Source organism: Oncorhynchus mykiss, chromosome 19, assembly GCF_057628025.1.
Source record: "Oncorhynchus mykiss isolate SJ-2025 chromosome 19, ASM5762802v1, whole genome shotgun sequence".
Classification (NCBI taxonomy): Eukaryota; Metazoa; Chordata; class Actinopteri; order Salmoniformes; family Salmonidae; genus Oncorhynchus; species Oncorhynchus mykiss.
Window position 1 is genome coordinate 13,663,478 of NC_143040.1, and position 23,360 is coordinate 13,686,837.

Sequence of the window (23,360 nt, forward strand, 5' to 3'; positions counted from 1 at the left end):
GAGAGGGGGGGGGGGGGGACTTCTTCACTTGACTGAGTGTGTGTGTTTCTCTGTGCTGCATATTGATTTATTAACCAACCAGCAGAGAATCACGTGTGTATTTGCACCCCATTGGAGGACAGAAATAGGAGGGGAGCCAATCAGGGACAGCAGGGGTGGGGCCCCACCTGCTCTGAGAATCTGGTGATGAGTGACGCCTGTCGGCCAATTTAAGTCAAGACGCCAACTTTGCTCTGTAACAGTACTGTGGAGCCAGCCAGTCAATCCTTATTTGGCCATATGATTGGTCAGAAGCCATGTTGGACTGTTAGAAGTATTCTATGGAAGAACATTAATTGTATAATTCCATGATGCCTTATGTTGTCTTTTTGTGAAAGTAGTAAATGTTTGAATGTTTTTACATGATTTTGAATGTTTCATGGGATTTAAAAAAAAATTCCTTCAGTACCAAATGGTAGTTTCAGGTATCACTTTATTTGTGGCTTTATGTGCCACCTCGGAGGAAGTAATTAAGCATAACTTTATTGAACAATTAAACTTGTCATGTAATTTTATAGATTGATCCATGGATTAATTTCACTTTGTCTAAACGTAGTACGTTAATAGTTTAAACAAAAAATACATGACGAATACAGTATTCTTGCTCAACGATTTTCTTTATTCATGTTGAAACAAGCTGCAGAAGGAATATAAGTGCTTTAAAGTCTCCTATGGAGTCTGATACACAGGTTAATACACACATCTTAATAATCACTGTTTCTGGTAGTCAGGATGAGATTTGTATGTAACATCCACAAATAAACACCAATTAACTTATTACAATAGAAACTATGGTCACTCAACATTTTATTGTATTTATTTTTGTAAGAAGCGTGAGAATAAGAAGCTGAGCTGGTTGAATTACATCCTCTTTAGGGACAATGACTCAATGTTAATTTTCTTAATTAATAATTGGCTTCTTAAACATTTTGCAATTCAGGTTACTCTTGGCTATTTTGGTGCTCTGTAGTTTGTTCACAACATCACACCAAAGTGTTGGATCATCTTCTTTCTTGAGTACTTCAGTAACGTTGAACACTTCATAGGGTGGAATCAACACCTCCTCTTCTTTTGTCCCCATTTTGGGGAAGGACTTCAGGTAAGCGCCAAAACACGTCTCTATCTCAAAGCAGGACTTGTCTCCAAATTCAGAATTGTCCTTGTTAAGAGAGCTGGAGGCAAAGTAGCCAAATCTAATAGTTTTGTTAACTTTACCCACAAACTTCATTTTGGTTCTTCTGTATGTGATGTGACAACATTGCTTTTTTTTCAGGAGGCGAATGGCGTCAGTCAGGAAGAAATGCAGGGAGTGGAACTGGAAGGAGGTTGTATACTTATATCTATTGGTCCGGACTGCTTGGTTGAACTCTGAGTGTATTGAAGGATGACCTGTTGTGTAAGCACAGATAGCCTTGATATGATTATGTGAAAGTTTGTCGCTAACATTGTACTCAGACTTGTCCTTTCGGAATCGTTTCTTCACATTTTTTGCACACCTTTCGGCCCACTTCCAGGCATTTTTGAAGGGCTCTTTGTTTTCATGTACAAGATATTCCTTCTGCACCTTGTTGTACATTTGTTCAGTGCAGCCGTTATACATGTCGTCAACAGAGTCAGGGACCATGTCTAAGGGTATGCTGGAATTGAGACCAGGCTGATGGAGATGAACCTTCAGAGAATACGGAGGAGAATACAGAGAAACAGTTTTATATATACTATTATTAAATTTTTTTTACTGTAACAATCTTGTTCTCAGATTAAAAGTAGCAAGACTATATGCTGAAAGTACCATCCTGGAGTCCACGTCTTACCATCTTCGAGTCCACACCCAGAGTCCAAACATGGAAGACACACAGCACAGCAAAGGTTAGGATGTTGTTTCGCCCCATGACTTCAACAGCACCTGTAGTAAAACAACATATACAGGAGACAAATACCAATCATCATAACAGTACCCAACATGATACAACATAGCTTTGATACTATTCACGTTTTAAAATGAATTGCAATAGCACTGTCACGCCCTGACCATAGAGAGCCCTTGATTCTCTATGGTGTTGTAGGTCAGGGTGTGACTAGGGGAAGTTCTAGTCGATTTATTTATATGTTTGGGATTGAGAATGGTTCCCAATTAGAGGCAGCTGATTATCGTTGTCTCTAAATTGGGGATCATACTTAAGTTGTCCCTGTTTCCACCTGTATTTGTGGGATATTGATTGTGTTTGTCACGGAAGTCATGATTCGTTGCGTGTTTATTGTTTTGTTGAGAAGTTTTCACTTAATAAATGGATATGGAACTCAAATCACGCTGCGCCTTGGTCCGTCCATTATCAAGAGCGTGACAAGCACCATATAGAAGCGGATAGTAAACATAAACATACTGGTAATCATTATATTCATTATAGAAATAGCTTTGATATTATTCACTTCTAAGAATTGATAGGAGTTTTTGGAATGCCACCATTTAACAAAGCCTTTATTGTGAAGCAAAACTACTGCCAATCATGTCTCATTCAATAATTGGCTTGCTACTTTTTTCCAAATGACTGCAGAATGACAACAGATATACGTACACTTTATAGAGAAAGGAAGGAAACCGCTCAGGGATTTCACAAGGAGGCCAATGGTGACTTTAGAATAGTTAAAAATGTTTATGTCTGTGATGGTAGAAAACCGAGAATGGATCAACAACATTGTACTCACTCCACAACACTAACCTAACTGACAGATGGAGAAGGAAGCATGTACAGAATACAATATTGCAAAACATGCGACCTGTTTGCAATAAGACACTAAAGTAAAACTTTTTTTTTTTAAATTCAAAGAAATTAATTATATCTTGAATACAAAGCTTTATATAAGGGGGAAAATCCAACACAACAAATGACTGAGTACCACTTGTCATATTTTTAAGCATGGTGATGGCTGCATCGTGTTATGGGTATAATTGTCATTGACAAGGACTAGGGAGTTTTTTTGAGAATAAAGCTAAGCACAAGCCAAATCCTAGAGTAAAATCTTGCACCCGACACCCGATAAATGTACCTTTCAGCAGGAAATAACCTAAAACACAGGGCCAAATGTACATTGGAGTTGCTTTAACAAGAATAGGAACACTGAACAATTTTCAGCAAGTTGCAACCATGAAATACAGAAATAAACACTTTTCCATAAACAAGATCTAAATCATGTTTGATGCACCCTGTAAGTAAACATTTTTGCAGTACTGTTTAACATGATGTAAAATGACTTTTGAGGCGATTTCTACAAAAACACTACTAAAGGACAGAATGGCGGTATATAATGGAGAATTTCAGCCATGAGAGATCTTTTTCAATTGTAGTAGACACGATTTGTGTATTTTACTCAGAAAATATCCTTTTAGTCAGTTATCCACCTTTGGTGATTAAACCTCTCTGGGATATGCAGGACGGTAGCATCCCAACTGGCCAACATCCAGTGAAAATGCAGAGCGCCAAATTTAAAAAAAAATACTCTAAAATGTATACTTTCATGAAATCACACATACAAGATACCAAATTAAAGCTACCCTTGTTGTGAGTCCAGCCAACGTGTCAGATTTCAAAAAGGCTTTTCGGCGAAAGCAAATGATGCTATTATCTTAGGATCACACCCCAGTAAACAAAGACAGAAAAGTATATTTCAACCCTGCAGGCGCGACACAAAACGCAGAAATAAAAATATAAATCATGCCTTACCTTTGACGAGTTTCTTCTGTTGGCACTCCAATATGTATCCATATATCCAAAATGTCCATTTATTTGGCGCGTTTGATCCAGAAAAACACTGGTTCTAAGTTGCGCAACATGACTACAAAATGTCTCATAAGTTACCTGTAAGCTTTGTCCAAACATGTCAAACTACTTTCCTAATACAACTTAAGGTATTTTTTAACGTAAATAATTGATACAATTGAAGATGGGATGATCTGTGTTCAATACCGGAGGAAAACAAAGTGGAGCGAGCTTTTCTCTCTACCTTCGTTCTGAACAGGGTTACTTCTTCATTTCTCAAAGGATAAACCTAAAACAATTTCTAAACACTGTTGACATCCAGTGGAAGCGATAGGAACTGCAGGAAAGTTGATTAGAAATCTGGATTCCCAATGAAATCCCATTGAAAAGAGAGTGACCTATAAAAAAACGGTTTGTTCTCAGGGTTTCACCTGCCAAATAAGTTCTGTTATACTCACAGACATGATTCAAACAGTTTAAGAAACTTCAGAGTGTTCTCTATCCAAATCTACTAATAATATGCATATCTTAGCTTCAGGGTCTGAGTAGCAGGCCGTTTACTTTGGACACGCTTTTCATCCGGATGTGAAAATACTGCCCCCTGTCCCAAGGAAGTTTTAACAAGACAACATTGAATTTTCTTGAGTGGCCTAGTTACAGTTTTGACTAAATCATCTTGAAAATATATGTCAAGATTAGAAAATTGCTGTCTAGCAATGATCAACAACCAACTTAATAGATCTTAATAATTTTTTGCAAATATTATAATTTGCAAATATTGTACAATACAGGTAGGCAAATTTATTAATTTACCCAGAAAGCCTCACAGCTGTAATTGCTGTCAAAATTGATTCTAACGTTTATTGACTCAGAGGGTTGAATACTTATCTAATGAAGATATTTGTGTTTTATTTTTCATTAACTTTTCTCATAGTATTTTGTGTAAAACTTGGACAAAAAAATGACGTTTAAATCCATTTCATTCCCACTTTGTAAAACACTAAATGTGGAAAAAATAAAGGGTAATGAAGAAGGTTTGCTGTGTCTGTCAGCGTAGTGTCCAGAGCATGGAGGCGCTACCAGGAGACAGGCCAGTACATCAGGAGACGTGGAGGAGGCCGTAGGAGGGCAACAACCCAGAAGCAGGACCGCTTCCTCCGCCTTTGTGCAAGGAGGAGCACTGCCAGAGCCCTGCAAAATGACCTCCAGCAGGCCACAAATGTGCATGTGTCTGCTCAAACGGTCAGAAACAGACTACATGAGGGTGGTATGAGGGCCCGACGTCCACAGGTGGGGGTTGTGCCTACAGCCTAACACTGTGCAGGACGTTTGGCATTTGCCAGAGAACACCAAGATTGGCAAATTCGCCACTGGCGCCCTGTGCTCTTCACAGTGAGCACATGTGACAGTCTGGAGACGCCGTGGAGAACGTTCTGCTGCCTGCAACATCCTCCAGCATGACCGGTTTGGAGGTGGGTCAGTCCTGGTGTGGGGTGGCATTTCTTTGGGGGGCCGCAAAGCCCTCCATGTGCTCGCCAGAGGTAGCCTGACTGCCATTAGGTACCGAGATGAGATCCTCAGACCCCTTGTGAGACCATATGCTGGTGCGGTTGGCCCTGGGTTCCTCCTAATGCAAGACAATGCTAGACCTCATGTGGCTGGAGTGTGTCAGCAGTTCCTGCAAGAGGAAGGCATTGATGCTATGGACTGGCCCGCCCGTTCCCCAGACCTGAATCCAATTGAGCACATCTGGGACATCATGTCTCGCTCCATCCACCAACACCACGTTGCACCACAGACTGTCCAGGAGTTGGCGGATGCTTTAGTCCAGGTGTTGGCAGATGCTTTAGTCCAGGTCTGGGAGGAGATCCCTCAGGAGACCATCCACCACCTCATCAGGAGCATGCCCAGGCATTGTAGGGAGGTCATACAGTCACGTGGAGGCCACACACACTACTGAGCCTCATTTTGACTTGTTTTAAGGACATTACATCAAAGTTGGATCAGCCTGTAGTGTGGTTTTCCACTTTAATTTTGAGTGTGACTCCAAATCCAGACCTCCATGGGTTGATAAATTTGATTTCCATTGATAATTTTTGTGTGATTTTGTTGACAGCACATTCAACTATGTAAAGAAAAACGTATTTAATAAGAATATTTCATTCATTCAGATCTAGGATGTAATATTTTAGTGTTCCCTTAATTTTTTTGAGCAGTTTATAATGATCTGATAGTTCAACTTACCAGACTGGAGCACGATTGAGGTTGTTTTGTATTGATCAGCTTCAGCCAAGAATTGTGAACCTCCAAAAGTCTGGTTCATCCTTGGGAGCAATTTCCAAACGCCTGAAGGTACCACCTTCATCTGTACAAACAATAGTACGCAAGTATAAACACCATGAGACTACGCAGCAGTTATACCGCTCAGGAAGGAGACGTGTTCTGTCACCTAGAGATGAACGTACTTTGGTGCGAAAAGTGCAAATCAATCCCAGAACAACAGCAAAGGACCTTGTGAAGATGCTGGAGGAATCGGGTACAAAAATATCTATATCCACAGTAAAACAAGTCCTATATCGACATAACCTGAAAAGCGGCTCGGCAAGGAAGAAGCCACCTGTGATGCGGTGTGTACTGGAGGTGAGGAAGTCAGACGCAGGAGAGCAGAACTTGGTAGTTTTAATAGTAAAACCAACGGCCATAGAAACACAAAAATATGGGCACAATAACCCGACATGCACCAGTCAAACAAAATGTGCAGAAGCACTTACAATAATCAATATCACACAAAGACATGGAGGGAAACAGAGGTCTAAATACATGTAGGTTGATTAGGGAATGAAAACCAGGTGTGTATGGAACAAGACAAAACAAATGGAAATATGAAAAATGGAGCGGCGATGGCTAGAAAGCCGGTGACGTCGATCGCCGAACGCCACACGAACAAGGTGAGGAGCCGACTTCGGTGGAAGTCGTGACACCACTGCTCCAAAACCGCCATAAAAAAAGCCAGACTACGGTTTGCAACTGCACATGGGGACAAATATTATACTTTTTGGAGAAATGTCCTCCTGGTCATAGAACTGTTTTGCCATTTTGACCATCGTTATGTTTGGAGGGAAAAGGGGAGGCTTGCAAGCCGAAGAACACATCCCAATCGTGAAGCACAGTTGTGGCAGCATCATGTTAAGGGGGTGCTTTGCTGCAGGAGGGATTGGTGTACTTCACAAAATAGATGGCATCATGAGGTAGGAATATTATGTGGATATATTGAAGCAACATTTCAAGACATCAGTCAGGAAGTTAAAGCTTTGTTACAAATGGGTTTTCCAAATGGACAATGACCCCAAGCATACTTCCAAAGTTGTGGAAAAATGGCTTAAGGACAACAAAGTCAAGGTATTGGAGTGGCCATCACACAGCCCTGACCTCAATCCCATAGAACATTTATGGGCAGAACTGAAAAAGTGTGTGCGAGCAAGGAGGCCTACAAGCCTGACTCAGTTACACCAGCTCTGTCAGGAGGAATGGGCCAAAATTCACCCATCTTATTGTGGGAAGTTTGTGAAAGGCTACCTGAAACATTTGACCCAAGTTAAACATAAAAGGCAATGCTACCAAATACTAATTGAGTGTATGTAAACTTCTGACCCACTGGGAATGTGATGAAAGAAATAAAAGCTGAAATAAATCTTTCTTTCTACTATTATTCTGACATTTCACATTCTTAAAATAAAGTGTTGATCCTAACTGACCTAAGACAGGGAATTTTTACTTGGATTAAATGTCAGGGATTGTGAAAAACTGAGTTTAAATGTTTTTGGGTAAGGTGTATGTAAACTTCAACTGTAGGTCATTTCCCATGAGTGTAAGTGGCTAATGTTATAAAATGTTTTTTAATATTTCAGAAAATATTTCACATTTGGTTAAATGTGGAATGATACCAGTCATCAGTCAATCATCAGGGTGACTTCTGACTACTGTTGATCTCTTTCCCACTAACAGGTATCTTTTTCTAGTATTTTTCCACTCAGAACCCACACTAAAGTTTGAGGCCCTCTTGAAGGTGTGACAGTCATCATCAGACTGAGTTTGATGCAAACCACAACCACAACACAAACAACCTGACAAAGATAAATGTCATTCAGTTTCCCAGATGTAACTATGTAGTTGTCATCATTACTGTAGAATATTTTCATTATCATTTCCATCTCTTAGAGATATTGTGTTTTATAGTAGTGTCAAAGCAACAGCTAATGTCAAAACACCAGTTTAGTAAGTAGGTTATGACAGTTCATTAGATCAAGATATTTTGTTTTATGTTTGTGTCATTAGCCTGTAGCTAATGCTCTGCTGAATGCAAAAAAGCTGCTTCTCAGGTTTGATTTTGCATCATTTTGCAACTTGCAATTCAAGTCACTCTAAACGCCAGTGTTCACTAATGTGTAGACAACTTCACGTCAGTCTTTTTTTGTGTGTGGCAGTACCAAGTATCCTAATTTGAATAGATTAGGACAGAATAGAATAGAATGAAATAGAAAATCTTTATTGTCCATTGAAATATTTTGGTAAACATGGATTGATAAAAATATGGATGTGTAGCTAGGTGTTTAACACAGTTCAGGGTTAGGATAAGTGTTAAGGTTAGGGTTATGGCTATTGTTACGGTTTGTAGATAGTTAGTTGAAATGCTACTGAAGCCCCGTTTCCATTTGCACTTTGAAGCCAGACACAGAGACATGTATTTAGCTTGCTAACGTTAGCTAGCAAGCTAATTGGTTAGCGTCATCACTAGCATAACAGACTAGCTAGCTTTATACCTACCTTGCTAGCCATGGCATTGGCTATTTTCTAGCTAGGAAGCCAAGCAAACCACGTGACTTGTTTGATATGATGTAGCTATCTAGCTTTCAATATGACATGGCCAGTTAAAATTACTGATAGCTCTCGTTAGCTCATTCAAAAATAAATTAATGATCCAGCTATGGTGTTAATTCATGTCATGTCTGACTACAGCAGTGTTGCTTGTCCATGTGCTAGCTAACAGCATCAAGCCCAGACGAGATAGCTAAACATGGTATCAGAATCCAGCAGTGATCAGCTGGTGGTTGCATAGTAACGACGTCACCAGTACAATTTCTAATCGAGCTGGCACCAGTTGTGAAACTGGGATGCACTGGCCTGGGTTTCTCTCGACCCAGCACCAATTCGAGAATTCCATTCGAACCAGATTGAATTTGACCCTAATTTGGCCCTAAGGGGCTCCCGAGTGGCGCAGTGGTCTAAGACACTGCATCTCAGTGCAAGAGGCATCACTGCAGTACGTGGTTCAAAAACAGGCTGCATCACATATGGCCGTGATCGGGAGTCCCATAGGGCGGCGCACAATTGGCACAGCGTCGTCCGGGTTGGGTTTGGCTGGGGCAGGCCGTCATTGTAAATAAGAATTTATTCTTAACTGACTTGCCTAGTTAAATAAAGGTAAAATAAAAAATAATAATTTGGCCCTGATATTAATGGCCAGTGGAAATTGATACAGAAAAAGTGTTACCAAATGAAATCACACAGAGATTACAATGTTTACTGTCTTTTTTGCACATTTCACAATGATTTTGCACTAGGCCCTATATCTGATACCACCACTCTTGTTGTAACATCTTATCAGACTATAATGATATGATAGTTGAACTTACCAGACTGGAGCACGATAGAGGTAGTTTTGTATTGTTCAGCTTCACTGTTTTGCAGACTGTCTGATAAGATCTACTTAAACCTGGTCAGATTTCTGACTTTACAAGCAGACATGACCACAAACCATGTTCCCACACTGAAGCACCAAGATAACACGTGCACAAAGTCATGCAGATCTTCATGTCTGCACACGTACACATGCATGAGGATGTACACAGCTCTACTTTGGTTCACCACAGGGCCATTTGAAACTAAAAGTGATGCTGCTGAGAAAGAGTTAACGTTCCCCCTTCCTGTCTTTCTCACACTCTTCTCAACCCCAAGTCAAACACCTCAATGTGTGCTCAGTCAGTTGTCATGGTCACCGTCTCTGAGGTTGTGTGACAGGGAATGACGTCACTGGATGAGTTCTACCTACTTCACAACAACAGGTTTTATTTAAAAATGTTGTGGCAGAACCAAGTATCATAATTTTAATAGAATAAAATAGAAAATCTTAATTGTCAATTAAAATATGTTGTAAAATATATCATATTTGGTATATGTGGAACAGTGGAGGCTGCTGAAGGGAGTACCATGTGTTTGATGTATTTGAATCCCTTCCCCTGATTCCGCTCCAGTCATTACTACAAGCCCGTTCTCCCCAACTAAGGTGCCACCAACCTCCTGTGATATGGAAGGATACCAGTCATCAGTCAGTCACCAAGGGGGGCTTCAGATAATGATGATATAAGATATATGCAACACATTTTCCACCAATCAATAAGCAACGCATAACTGCATACCGATTACTGACTTTGAGTGCTTATCTCCATAATTAACCCTCCCTACTCAGTATTAAAGTCTTGGCTTGACAATCTCCCAATGTATTTACATTTTTTGGTGTAATGGAATGGCCGATGTGCAGTTTGGATGCTGGAATTATATTAGAGGGGAGTGGATGAGCGTGTGCAGGTAGCCTATAGGAGACTTTTAAAGTAGCAGCTGTAAAAATACAGCCAGACTGGCCTGCTGCTGCTCCTTTCAAGAATCGGTCAGAGTAGACCCACAACTGATCCAAATGCAATGAAACATTCAAATAACAGGGCTTATTATTACATTTTTACTGCAGTCTACAGCCTAGAGTAGAACAATAAAGCAATTATTCATTGGTTTTTGGTCTCGTAGGCTAGTGTAGGTAGGAATATTGTATTGTCCCTAAGCAAGATCAATAGGGGAGCTGCATGGGTCTTCACTGTTCTTTCATGCGCAATGATGCACCTGTTCTCTCCAGTGCCTGTCAGCAATTCCTATTTGTTGTTGTGGATTTATACTAAGCATTGATGCAGCTTTGAATGCTTTTATGTGTGGTATGATTTCTAGTTTGCCTACAGCAGATCTGGACAAATGATCCACCTACCACTATTGCCACTATGAATGGTGGATAGAGGGCAGGATAGACAGTTGACTGGTAGACTATATTGACCTGTGGTATAGTAAGCTTGTGGAAAAGCATAGTGCATAAGACAAGTACCATTCACCTTGATAGCAGAAGTGCATGCAAGCAGATGAGGACATGTGGTTATATACCGTAGTGTTAGGTTCAAATTTTTCAGAGTAAATAACTCACGATTAACCAAGTTTAATTCTTCCCAAAGGGTTGTTACAGCTGTAATTCAGATAAAAAACATTTCACACAAGCACTGATATTTAACCCTTTCTCCTAGGTTGAGTCTTCTCCTCCAAAACTGAACATCCAGACAGAACCTTAGTTATATCTGTTCTTCCTCACTTCATCTGACCTGACCTCTACCCCAAAGTGCTCACTCCTTCCCAACTCAAGGCTGTCAGGGTGATTGATACCAGACTGTGTCTCCTCTCCTCCCAGAGTATCCTTGATGGCTAACAATAACATATCCTGACAATGTAAACGTTATACATTACCCTCTCTCCCGTAGTAACATTGTTAGTTTCCAAGTTTTGCCCGAATCCAACTGTAGAATACATTATATAGTAAAACCTGCCAAATGGTTAATGTAAATCAGGGAAGAACGTGCCCCTGTGCCCGGAAAACCCCGCACTACCCTCCCAAATGCAAAAAAAAGTTTGACAACCCACCCCTATTTTGGACAATTTCTAACTGTTCCTAACAGGTATCTTTTGTGATCATTCCCCCCTCAGAAACCCCCTGCTAACAAGTTTGAGGCCCCCTTGAAGGTGTGAGACAGACAGTCATCAGGTTGAGTTTGGTGTAAACCACAACACACAAATAACCTAACAAAGATAAGATAAATGTCATTTAGTTACCAATATGTAACTTTGCATGTGCCATTGCTGTAAAATACATTCATTATCATGTCCATCTCCTATATAAAAAACATTGTTTTATGTTAGTGTCAAAGCAACCATTTAGTTTCAAAGTGGATAGACAGTATGTTGTATGATTGTTCACTGTGGTCTCTATTAGTCAACACAGGTTTTGACAGGTTTTATTTAAAAATGTTGCTGAAAGGGTTCTTGCTAACTGAGCCCCACGCCCTCTCTCCTCCCACCCCTGTAATAACATTGGTGTCACGTTCTGACCTTAGATCCTTTGTTTTGTCTTTGTTTTAGTATAGTCAGCGCGTGAGTTGGGGTGGGTAGTCTATGTTTGTTTTTCTATGTTGGTTTTTGAGTTTGGCCTGGTATGGTTCTCAATCAGAGGCATGTGTCTTTATTTGTCTCTGATTCAGAATCATACTTAGGTAGCCTTTTTCCACCTGTGTTTCATGGGTGTTTATTTCCAGTCTTTGTGTCTGCAAAAGACAGAACTGTTTCGGATGTTTCTTTGTTGTTTGTTATTCAGTGTTGAGTTTTTTCATTAAATAAGGTGAACACTTACCACGCTGCGCTTTGGTCCTCACCTTCTTCCCACGAGAGCCGTTACAGAATCACCCACCAAAAAAGGACCAAGCAGTGTGGTATCGGGCAGCAGCGATCTCAGGACTCCTGGACATGGGAGGACGTTTTGGACGGCAAGGGTTGCTACACATGGGAGGAGATCCTGGCTGGAAGGGATCGCCTCCCATGGGAACAGATGGAGGCAGCCAGGAGAACGGAGGCAGTAGGTAATGGGAGCCAGCGCTTCGAGGGAACACGGCTGGCAAGGAAGCCCGAGAGGCAGCCCCAAAAATTGATTGGGGGGAGGCACACGGGGAGTGTGGCTAAGTCAGGTAGGAGACCTGAGCCAACTCCCCGTGCTTACCATGGAGAGAGAGGGACCGGGCAGGCACCGTGTTATGCCGTGAGGTGCACGGTGTCCCCGGTGGGCAGGCATAGCCCGGGGCGTTATAGCGCAGCGCCTCGTATCGGCCGGGCTAGGTTGGGCATCGAGGCAGGTGCCATGATGCCGGCTCAGCGCTTCTCGTCTCCAGTGCGTCTCCTCGGGCCGGGGTACATGGCACCAGCCTTACGCATGGTGTCCCAGGTTCGCCAGCACAGCCCAGTGTGGGCTATTCCACCTCGCCGCACTGGCCTGGCTACGGGGAGCATTCAACCAGGTAAGGTTGGGCAGGCTCGGTGCTCGAGACCTCCAGTGCGCCTTCACGGTCCGGTCTATCCGGTGCCACATCCACGCACTAGCCCTCCGGTGGCAGCCCCCCCCACCAGGCTGTCTCTCCGTCTCCTCACTACAGGTGCTCCCGCCTGTCCAGCGCTGCCAGAGCCTTCTTCCTGCCCAGCACTGCCAGTCTCCCATCTGTCCTGAGCTGCCAGAGTCTCCCATCTGTGCTGAGGTGCCAGAGTCTCCTGTCTGTCCTGAGGTGCCAGAGTCTCCCGTCTGTCCTGAGCTGCCAGAGTCTCCTGTCTGTCCTGAGCTGCCAGAGTCTCCCGTCTGTCCTGACCTGCCAGAGTCTCCCGCAAATCCTGAGCTGCCAGAGCCGCCAGTCTGTCCTGAGCTGCCAGAGCCGCCAGTCTGCCCTGAGCTGCCAGAGCCGTCAGTCGGCCAGGAGCTGCCAGAGCCGTCAGTCAGCCAGGAGAGCTGCCGAAGTCTCCCGTCCGTCCGGTGCTGCCGGAATCTCCCGTCCATTCGGGACCCGTGGCTTGGGTCTCCAGTCTGAGGTCGGCGGCAAGGGGCGCCAAATTAAAGAGGCCACAGAGGCGGGTAGATAGGCGAAGAAGGACTATGGTGGAGTGGGGTCCACGCCGCCACCGCGGACAGACATCCACCCAGACCCTCCCCTATAGGTTTAGGTTTTGCGGCCGGAGTCCGCACCTTTGGGGGGGTACTGTCACGTTCTGACCTTAGTTCCTTTGTTTTTTCCAGGTTTTTGTGGTTGGTCCACACAATGAATGGATGTTCCACCCTTTCCAGCCAGTACCTCCATTCCGCCAAACACCATCTTCACCGCGAGAAACTCCCGATTCCCCACATCGTAGATCCTCCCTGTGGCATTGAGGCGGTGGGAGAAGAAGGCGCAGGGATTCATCTTAAGGTCCAGGGAAGAACGTTGGGTGAGGACAGCCCCCACTTTGACATCCGAAGCATTGGCCTCCACCACGAACTGAAGGGAAGGGTCAGGATGAACCAAGGTAGGAGCAGTGGTGAAGTGGTGTTTGAGGTTCTAGGATGCTCGGTCAGCAGCAAAGAACCACGTGAATGGAACCTTGGTAGGTGAATGCAGACAGGATGGAAGGTGCTGTAACCCCGGATAAAGCGGTGATAAAAGTTGACATACCCCAGGAAACATTGTAGCTGCATGTTGGATGTAGGCTGAAGCCAATCCACCACTGCTCTCACAATGCCGGGATCCATCTGGACACTCCCAGCAGAGATGATGTAACCCAGATAGTGGAGCGATGGAACTCGCACTTCTTCGCCTTCACAAACAGCTGCTTCTCCAGAAGGCGTTGAAGAACCAGCCAGATGTGGAGTACGTGTTTTCAGGGGGGAGCGGGAGAAGACGAGGATGTCATTAATGTAGACGAAGACAAACTGGTTCAACATGTCGCGGAGAACATCATTTACCAGAGCCTGTAACATAGCAAGGGCGTTGGTGAGGCCAAAAGGCATGACCAGATACTCGTAGTAGCCACTGGTCATATCAATTCTGCAGAAATGTAGGTCTCCATAGCCTTGCTTTCAAGTCCCGACAGAGAGTACAAACATCCATGGGGTGGTATGGTGCTAGGGAGAAGGCCAATCCCGCAGTCATAGGATCAGTGCGGCTGAAGCAAAGTGGCTTCAGTGGTCTTGCTGAACACCTCCCTGAAGGTCATGGTACTCTGTGTGGATGGCGGAGAGTTTCGGGGCATCTTCCGGGCCCCAGGAATACGTCCCGGTGCAGGTTGTTCTGACTTCCGACAATGGACGTAGCAGAACGGACTCCAGCCCATGATGGCACCCATAGACCAGTTGATGAGAGATTGTGTCGCCGAAGCCAGGAGATTCCCAAAACCACGGGAATCTGAGGAGACTTGATGAGCAGAAATTGAATGGTCTAACTGTGATTCTCTGACACCCGTAGGTTGATGGGAGTGGTATTGTGAGTGACCCGGCCTATGGGCTGGTTTCCCTATAGCAGAATGGGATGAAATAGGGTTGCGAGCAAGGGAAGCAGAAAGGTTCTCCGTATAGCCCACCAGAGTACTCACTCCTACCGGTGAGCCTGCTCTTTTTAAAGGACAAGAGGTTACAAAATGACCAAGTGTCCCGCAATACATACAACTCTTCGCGTTGATCCTGTATTGCCTTTCCACTGGCATCCCAGCTTTGCCTAGTTGCATAGGCTCGGGAAGCAGTGCTCAGCCATCTTCGGCGACTCTTGGGGGAGGTCAGGGAGCCTCGGATTCTCTCGGCAACGGGAGGGTTGGGGACTTCCGGGATTACTCTGAGGCCAGGTGGAATCCCTGGACGTGCGAGCAAAATCGGCCATCGATGCAGATGGTCATCGCGATGAGGGAGGCGCAATCCGTAGGTAACTCCCGAGCAGCAAGCACGTCCTTGACCTCCTGCAGGAACATATCGAAAAGCGCTTCCTGGTTCCAAACACTCTCCTCTGCCAACTTGCAGAAATCCACAGAATAGTCTGCCACACTGCGGGAGTCCTGACGAATCTGGATTAGCTTCCAGGCAGCTTCTCTCCCGGAGAATGGGGCATCAAAAACCTTCTTCACCTTTCCCACGAACCCATAGAAACTAACGCATATGGCCGGTTGTTGTTCCCATACAGCAGTAGCACAAGTGAGAGCCCTCTTGGACATCAGTGTGAAGAGTTAGGCTATCTTGGAGCGATCTGAGGGGAAGGAGGAGGGATGAAGCTCAAAGACGAGGGCCCACTGAGCAAGAAACGCCCGACGGGTGCTCGGCTCTCCATTGAAGCGTTCCAGGTAGAGGTAAGCGGGACTCCAGAGAAGGTGGAGTGACCGATGACACGGCGCAGCTAGCAGCTGAGTTACTGAGGGGCTGTGGGGTTACCACAGTGGTAGGCTGCCTCCCAGACAAACTGCAGAATTGCTCCAGCAAAATGTCCAACGCCCGGTCATGGAGTTCAGCCAACGTTTGGACTCCCTCCATAAGGCCACGAAGCAATTTCTCGTGCGTAACGATGGTGGCTCCTTGGGAGGAGATGGCATTGCGCAGCTGGCCCGAGTCTGCTGGGTCAGTCATGGCCAGTTCGTACTATCACGTTTCAAGGTAAGACCCAGATGCAGACAACGTTGAATTAACAATTGTTTAATAATCCATTAGGGGCAGGCAAAATACAGGTCAAGGACAAGCAGGGGTCAATAATCCAGATTGGTAGGGCAAAGGTACTGGACGGCAGGCAGACTCAGGGTAGGCAGAAAAGGTCAAACCCAGAAAACTAGAGAACAGGGACAATCAAGAGACAGGAATAGAGGGGAAAACGCTGTTAGGCTTGACGAAACAAAACAAACTGGCAACAGACAAACAGAGATCACAGGTATAAATACACAGGGGATAATGGGGAGATGGGCGACACCTGGAGGGGAGTGTACACAATCACAAAGACAGGTGAAACCGATCAGGGTGTGACACAGATCTTCATGATTGCACACATACATGATAATGTACAGTACACCTTGGTTCACTACAGGGCCACTAAAAGTGATGCTGCTGAGATAGTTAACATTCCACCTTTCTGTCTTCCTCACACACAAGTTAACCACTGCACCTAATGCCAGTTGTCATGGTCACTGGCAAGTTGTGTCACTGGATGAGTTCCAGACATTTCTCAGTAACATGTTTTTTTTTTCAATTTTGTGGCAGAATCATGTATTCTGCATTGAATAAAACACAATAAAATTAAACATCTTAATTGTTGCTTTTTTTCCTGAGCTTTCGTATATCTCCTAGATATAGGACAGACACTTGAAAACGTTTTTACTGTATTTTTTGCCATTTATGAATGTGTTATTCAATGTGTTTCTGTGGACTACAGTAATCCAAATTCAGTATTTTATCAATACATTTCTTTACATTTTTTTCATACATAAAATTACATATCAAATAGCTAAAGGACCGATTGTTATGACCATCTTAAAACGACTGCATTATGTTAGCTTAGTGACAGTTGTCAAAGCAACAGTTTAGTGTCAAAGCGGATAGACGGTAGGTTGTATGATTGTTCACTGCGTCCCTGTGACTTCTGTTGTCTCTGTTAGTGAATACATGGCTGCTGAAAGGATTCTTGATAACTGAGCCCTGCCCCCTCTCTCCTTCCACCCTGTCATAACATTGGCCATGTTCCAGGCTGACTACATTGCAAACAGAACTCACAACTTCTGGATAGGTGTTTAACATCTCAGTTAACCACATCATATGGTATAGCAATCTGATGAGCATTGGTTGCAACTCAATTGCAATATAGTCGGCCTGGAACGAGACAGCTCTCTCCTCGTTGTAGTTGATAGATTGAGCTGTACTGAGCTCTGACTTCACAGATACAGGAAACTACTAACCCTGCTACTGTTCTCCCTCCCATCTCACTCTGACCTCACAGACACAGGAAACTACTAACCCTGCTACTGTTCTCCCTCCTATCTCACTCTGACCTCACAGACACAGGAAACTACTAACCCTGCTACTGCTCTCCCTCCATCACTTTGATTTCAAAACCATAAATGTCAGTTATTTCTACAAATATGTTTTTAACTTTTAATCTTTGGTTAAAACTAAATATATTTGTAGCCACTTCTAATTATACCTGAGAACAAACATATTTTCTTCAAGTGAAATGAAATTGATATCTTTATAGCAGATGTACAGGAAGTGGATAAATAGGACAGGAGATGTCATATTGCTCAATGCTTTTCTTTATTGGTTTTAACAAAAGCTGCAATGCACATGACAACAAATGCCAATTCCCTGGCAGAGGAAATATTAACAATATAACAAACAATGTGGGTATCATTTATAACAGGACAGATGACTAGTCGGAGAAGAAGGCAGATATTTTACATGTTTTTCTGTTAGTTTATTTGCATTGTCTGTATGTGTGTGTGTGTGTGTGTGTGTGTGTGTAATTGATGCAAATGTGCCAGTCTGGTCGTTTCCGAGGAGAGGGTTGTGAGGTACTGCACCAAGTAAGTAACCCTGGTCCTGTAGTGCTGCAGGCACTTCATGTTTTTCATTTAACCTGGAAGACCAGGTGTTGAATTTAGGCAATCACTGAACTGATCAGTTAGCTAAGTAGCTCAGTGTGGTCTGTAGTTGCAACAAAATCCTGCAGTACCTGCAGCACTACAGAAAGAGTGTTGTCTGCCAATCATCCCTTTGGCTGGTGGAGTTAAATACTGCCCTCTTCTGGCTGCTGTGCAGAATGAACCGTGTCTTTTAACTAAAGGCCTCTGGGTACATTAGTGTGTGTTTGGTTTTCAGTGGTCCTAATCTGGCACACCTGATTCAGTCTACTAATCATCAAATTGTTGACTAATTGATGCAGGTGTGCCTGTCTGGTGAACCCAGAGGAGAGTGTTGGGAAGTACTGCACCTTGTAGGCAACCGTGGTCCTGGAGGGGCCCAGGCAAATCATGTTTTAAATTTAACCTACCTGGAAGACCAGTTGTGTTGAATTTAGGCAATCACTGAACTGATCCCTACTGTGTGAGACTGGATTTGAATAACCCTAGTCTGAGCTTTCTCTGTCAATCAGGCCTTTAGCTGGTTAAGTGAAATGCTTTCCTCTTCTGGTAACTGTGAAGAATGCTCCATGTCACTGCAGCTTACCTAAACTGAAGGATCTGTCAACCATCTATTTAAAATGTTTATTTCCCCAGAATCCAACTTCTAAATAAGTGTTGCCCATTAACAGGTGTGAGACAATCATATGAATATTGATCATCAGATCAATTAAAAAAAGGTCAATGACTAAAATATATCCTTGATTGTTGTACTATTTGATGTTAATTGTCAACCTGCCTCTTAGGCAAACCACTTAGACCATGTCTGACATCTCTCTTGACTACAACTGACTAAAACTACTGTGTTCTGATCATACTACACACTATTTAGAATAGAGCCTGGTGAGCCTGCTGGATCTCTTACATTAATATTACGCTACATGGTTATCTGTCTGGTTATTACTACGCTATTTACAATGTACAGTCTAGTTAAAATGTATACAATAAGCAACAAATATTAACATACTAGGTTCACCCATACTGAGAATGTGTCTTCTACAGTCTATTCACTTATCTTATTATCAGCTGATTATCATCTGGGTCTGAAGTGACAATTCTCTTCCTCAATAGAATGTGGTGAAGAACACTAAATTAAAAACTGAAATTATTATGACGTCCTGGCATTGAAAGCATACTCAATATTAGAAATGTCACATATTATAAAACATTGTATTTTCTCATATCCATCAGCTTACTAGTTAGTATGGGGAGTTGGACTTGGCCCGTGTGTTTAGTCTTATGGTAGAATCACATACCAGACAGAAGGCCACATATAGTTATTTCTCTCTATTAACCTATGGCCTATATTGTTCTTATATGTTATCAATGTGTGTTGGTTGTGTTTGAGTCTCTCAAACCAGTTTTTCCAGGTGAACAACGTACTTAATGAAACCGACAGAATATCCCTCCCATGAAAAGGCTAGCATAATATTTAGGTTTGATACTATAGCTGCATCAATCATCTTTGTTTTGTCTCCTCCCACTCATCTGAGAGGCGTACGGCCAGTGACCTCACAGACAGAAAACGACTAACCCTTCTCAGTGCTCTCTCACCCAACCCTCTCACTCAGCCTCAGAGAGCCCTCCAAATTTTATTTTCTCCTCACTCTTGTTATTCTTACAACCCGTTACGAACTGACCTTAGGTTCAATTGAGTCAGTTTGTCTGATATAATACATTACAGATTAGACATGATGGGACACATGCAATCCTGTCAAGACTTGCATAGTGTGAAAGGTAATACAACTGTAGGATTTTGTAAACCATGTAATGTGAAGCAAGCTTTAAAGCCAGTACTGACGTGTCATTTCTTTGTACAGCCATTAGGCATGACAGTCAAGAACATAAGGTGATTTTAAGGATTTTGAAAATGGTGTAATGTGAAAAAAGCTTTATCATGTTAACCACAATGTCACTCAGATGTGATGATAGTGGCTGGTTCTCTTTGGCTTCATCTCGGCAACTCAGAACCAATTATTACATGAGCACTGGCCTCTAAACAGTTACTAGTGTTGGTTGTGGGGGGTTGAGATGTTGGACTAGTGGTGGAACCAGGGACGATCATCTTTGGTAGCCCTCCCCCTCTCTCTGCAAGTCGCGTGCAACGTATGGCCGAAAAATCCCTCCCCTTCCAAAACTCAAAAGCTGCCAGGTGTACTGTAGGTAGCCGCGGTCACGGTGTACATGCCAGCAAAGGTCAAGAAAATATTACACGTGACCAAGACATGTAATCTCAACCATTTCAAAACAGTAGCAGTAAAAAAAAATATGCAACCGAGCAATCAATGCAGGTTAATACAAGCATTAACAGGGGTTGCATTCCAGGTCGAATACATTGCAGACAATGCATTGCATCAACCAATGGTTGTGTGCCACATCATCGACTGCGCAGTCGGGCATCAGATTGCTAAATGATGTGGTTAGTTGATATGTTAAAGACCTATACAGGTGTGAGATTAGGCATGCGTCTGCAATGTAGCTGACCTGGAACACAGCCAGAATCTCTACACTGTGAAGCTGGGGCAGCTGTCAGATCAGGCTACTTCTCATTGTTAGAGGTGGTAATGATCAGTAATATACAGTAGTTATCAACATAGTATAGAGTATTATGTAGCCTGTATCTGATGCTCTGATGATGTTTGATTCTCCTCCACTCAAAATCAATTTGCAATTCAGATCAGTGTCTGTTCCCTTGCTCTTTAGTGTGTAGATGACTTCACACAACAGGTTATTCACTGGTGACTTTGTCTGGATTTTGGTGACTTCAAAAATCTCATATGGAGGAATTAAAACTTGTCTCTCTTCAGGAAAGGCTGAGTAAGAAGTTAGCTCAGCACCAAAGCAAGTGTGGACCTCAAAGCAAGACACATTCCCAAAGTTGGTTAAGTCGGATCTTAAAGAGCTTGAGGCGAAGGTGCCGAAACGGATCTCGTGGTTGAGAACACTCTGATCAAACTTCTTGTTGGTTCTGTGAAAGGTTTCCTTACATGTCTCTTGTCTTTCTCTAAGAATCTGAATGGCGTCAGTCAGGTAGAAATGCAGTGCATGGTACTTGAATGATGATGTCATATATGCAGAATGGCCCTCTTGAACTGCTTTGTTAAAGTCCAGGTACATTGATTTGGAATTTGATCCTGGTATGTTTTTTGTATACAAATAGATCGCAATAGAATGCTCTGTATTCAAACTGTCTCCATGTGGTATAGCGTGTGGTTTTGCTGTGTTCCAGGATGTATTGAATTGAGGATTAGTGTTTAACTCATTGTAGAGGTACATGTTTTCAACCGCCCATAACATTAAATCTCTGCACCCATCATATTTGTCATCAACAGAAGAACGGACCATGTCTAGAGGTAGAATCTCTTGCATCCCTCCATCTTGAATCCCTCCATCTTGCATCCCTCCATCTTGAATGCCTCCATTCTCAGTTTCTCCATCCTGTAACAGTGACATTATTTAGACACGTTTCCATTCGTAAGACTTATGGCAAACTGTACTAAAGTTTGGAAACGCTGATCTAATGTAGGGGCAAACAATGACAATTTAATATGTAATCATAAAAAATAAAAAATAAAAAGTCAAATATCTCACCTTTGAATGGGGAATGCCAAAGATTAAAACTAAGATTACCATCAAAACAAGTAGAAAAATAACAGAAAAGACGATTGTCTTCTTTTTGTGTATGTGATTGATTTCCATCTAGTGACGTTGAAGAAGGAAGTAAAAGGTTACAGTTAGTTTCAACAAGAAACCAGTGCTGTGTTCGAATACTCATACTTACATACTGTATACTACATACTTAATGAGTACATACTACATACTATAATTTCATTTTAGTATACTGTAAACGAACGGTATCCTTTCAGTAGAGTGTACTAGAGCTTTGCCTGTCTAGCGCTTTGCCTGCTGTTGCTATGCAACTTCTTGCTAGCTTGTTAGCATAGCTAACAAATGACTAGCTAGACATCTTACAACTTCATTAACAATGTCCAATGAGAACGCACAATGACTATACCACTTAACTAACCTAAGAATGACCTGAATAGTAAAGTCAGTAAATGTTGGGTAGTTAGTTAGATAGCATATAGTTAATGTGGTTTGATGTATTAGTAGCCAACTAACGTTAGGTAGCCAGCTAACATTCCGGTACATACAAGCAACTGCTGCAATGATATGCTATGCGGTTCGTAAGGCTAGCGTACCTAACAAATTGTCACCCAACATAATGTGTAACGTCATTTATTTGAAAAGTCATTACATTATTACATTGCTGAACATTTTCTTAAAATATGTCATAATTACTTAAAGCAATGCATTGGTGTCTGCTCTCATCGGACGGCATATTTTTGCCATTTTCTACAAATCTGAAAATGTTGTGAAGCCACGCCCATTTTCTGAAGAATTGCATTATGAGCCCCAAAAGCACAGAAATAGTGTCCACTGCTTGTTATACTTCCTATTTTGACTAATGTAGTACGACATCCGGGACCTGTGGCATACTAACTATATCCATACTATGACCAATAAGCAGACTACATACTAAATTTCCGTCACAAATAGTACGGTTAGTGCGGTTAGTATGAGTATTCCAACACAGCTCAGGTCCTACTGTGCCTGTTCCTGAGGCATTCATATTGAGAGGTACAATTGGAAGACCTTGAAAAGAAATGAAATTACATGTGACATTTGTAATATCTGCCATCAAATGTATTTGTGCTCTCTGTTCTCGCAAGTTAGTAAATTTGAATTATCACTCACTGTTATACTGTACTCTGTGAGAGAGCAAAGTTACCACTATGATCATTCTTAAATCATTCATTTTTAGTGTATTTTGCTTGTGAAATAATCTGTAGAGAACTGGATGTACAGGCGTTGACAGAAAGAAATGTTCCATTCCTACCTGTTAGTTCAGTTCTGGTCACTCAATGTTATGGAATCCTTTTTTGTGAGGCCAAGTTCTGAGAAAAAGCTCTTAATCTTCTTCTCTCTTTTTTACCATTGTTATGTCGATACGCACAAGTTTTTTTATGGAACCACCCATGTATGACGCAGCACTGGTTTTTCTGGTCCTTGGTGACTTTAGCCCTGAGGACACCTTGCATTACAGTTCTAGCACAGGTAAAAGGGGAAACACTGTGTGTCACAAGGGATAAAAAAGGGGTAACACTGTGTCACAAGGGATAAAAAAGGGGAAACACTGTGTGTCACAAGGGATAA

General features: G+C 42.7%; 2 protein-coding genes across 4 annotated transcripts; both read right to left on the reverse strand.

Moving 5' to 3' along the window:
• Positions 1-637: 637 nt before the first annotated feature.
• On the reverse strand, positions 638-9,609 carry LOC110497267 (T-cell ecto-ADP-ribosyltransferase 1). 2 transcript variants are annotated; one of them, XM_036953882.2, is made up of 3 exons: positions 9,488-9,609; positions 1,851-1,942; positions 638-1,708 (listed from the first exon to the last, which is right to left on the reverse strand). In XM_036953882.2, exons 2-3 carry the CDS (start codon positions 1,926-1,928, stop codon positions 941-943), a joined length of 846 nt encoding a protein of 281 aa, XP_036809777.2. In that variant the 5' UTR covers positions 1,929-1,942; positions 9,488-9,609; the 3' UTR covers positions 638-940. The 2 variants fall into 2 exon arrangements, with proteins under 2 accessions (XP_036809777.2, XP_036809779.2); XM_036953884.2 differs by lacking the exon at positions 9,488-9,609 and having other exon boundaries at positions 1,829-1,911.
• An 8,150-nt stretch (positions 9,610-17,759) lies between these two features.
• Positions 17,760-23,155, reverse strand: LOC110497272 (ecto-ADP-ribosyltransferase 5). 2 transcript variants are annotated; one of them, XM_021573289.3, is made up of 3 exons: positions 23,044-23,148; positions 21,735-21,842; positions 17,760-21,581 (listed from the first exon to the last, which is right to left on the reverse strand). In XM_021573289.3, exons 2-3 carry the CDS (start codon positions 21,840-21,842, stop codon positions 20,712-20,714), a joined length of 978 nt encoding a protein of 325 aa, XP_021428964.3. In that variant the 5' UTR covers positions 23,044-23,148; the 3' UTR covers positions 17,760-20,711. The 2 variants fall into 2 exon arrangements, with proteins under 2 accessions (XP_021428964.3, XP_036789854.2); XM_036933959.2 differs by lacking the exon at positions 21,735-21,842 and having other exon boundaries at positions 23,044-23,155.
• Positions 23,156-23,360: the final 205 nt, after the last annotated feature.

Bases quoted from the DNA above. Each gene is read 5' to 3' on its own strand.
- LOC110497267 (XM_036953882.2), bottom strand. From the start codon at position 1,928: ATGGGGCGAAACAACATCCTAACCTTTGCTGTGCTGTGTGTCTTCCAT. The intron at 1,709-1,850 runs GTAAGACGTGGA...TATTCTCTGAAG, and splicing joins TGGGTGTGGACTCGAAGATG to GTTCATCTCCATCAGCCTGG.
- LOC110497272 (XM_021573289.3), bottom strand. From the start codon at position 21,842: ATGGAAATCAATCACATACACAAAAAGAAGACAATCGTCTTTTCTGTT. The intron at 21,582-21,734 runs GTGAGATATTTG...TCACTGTTACAG, and splicing joins TTGGCATTCCCCATTCAAAG to GATGGAGAAACTGAGAATGG.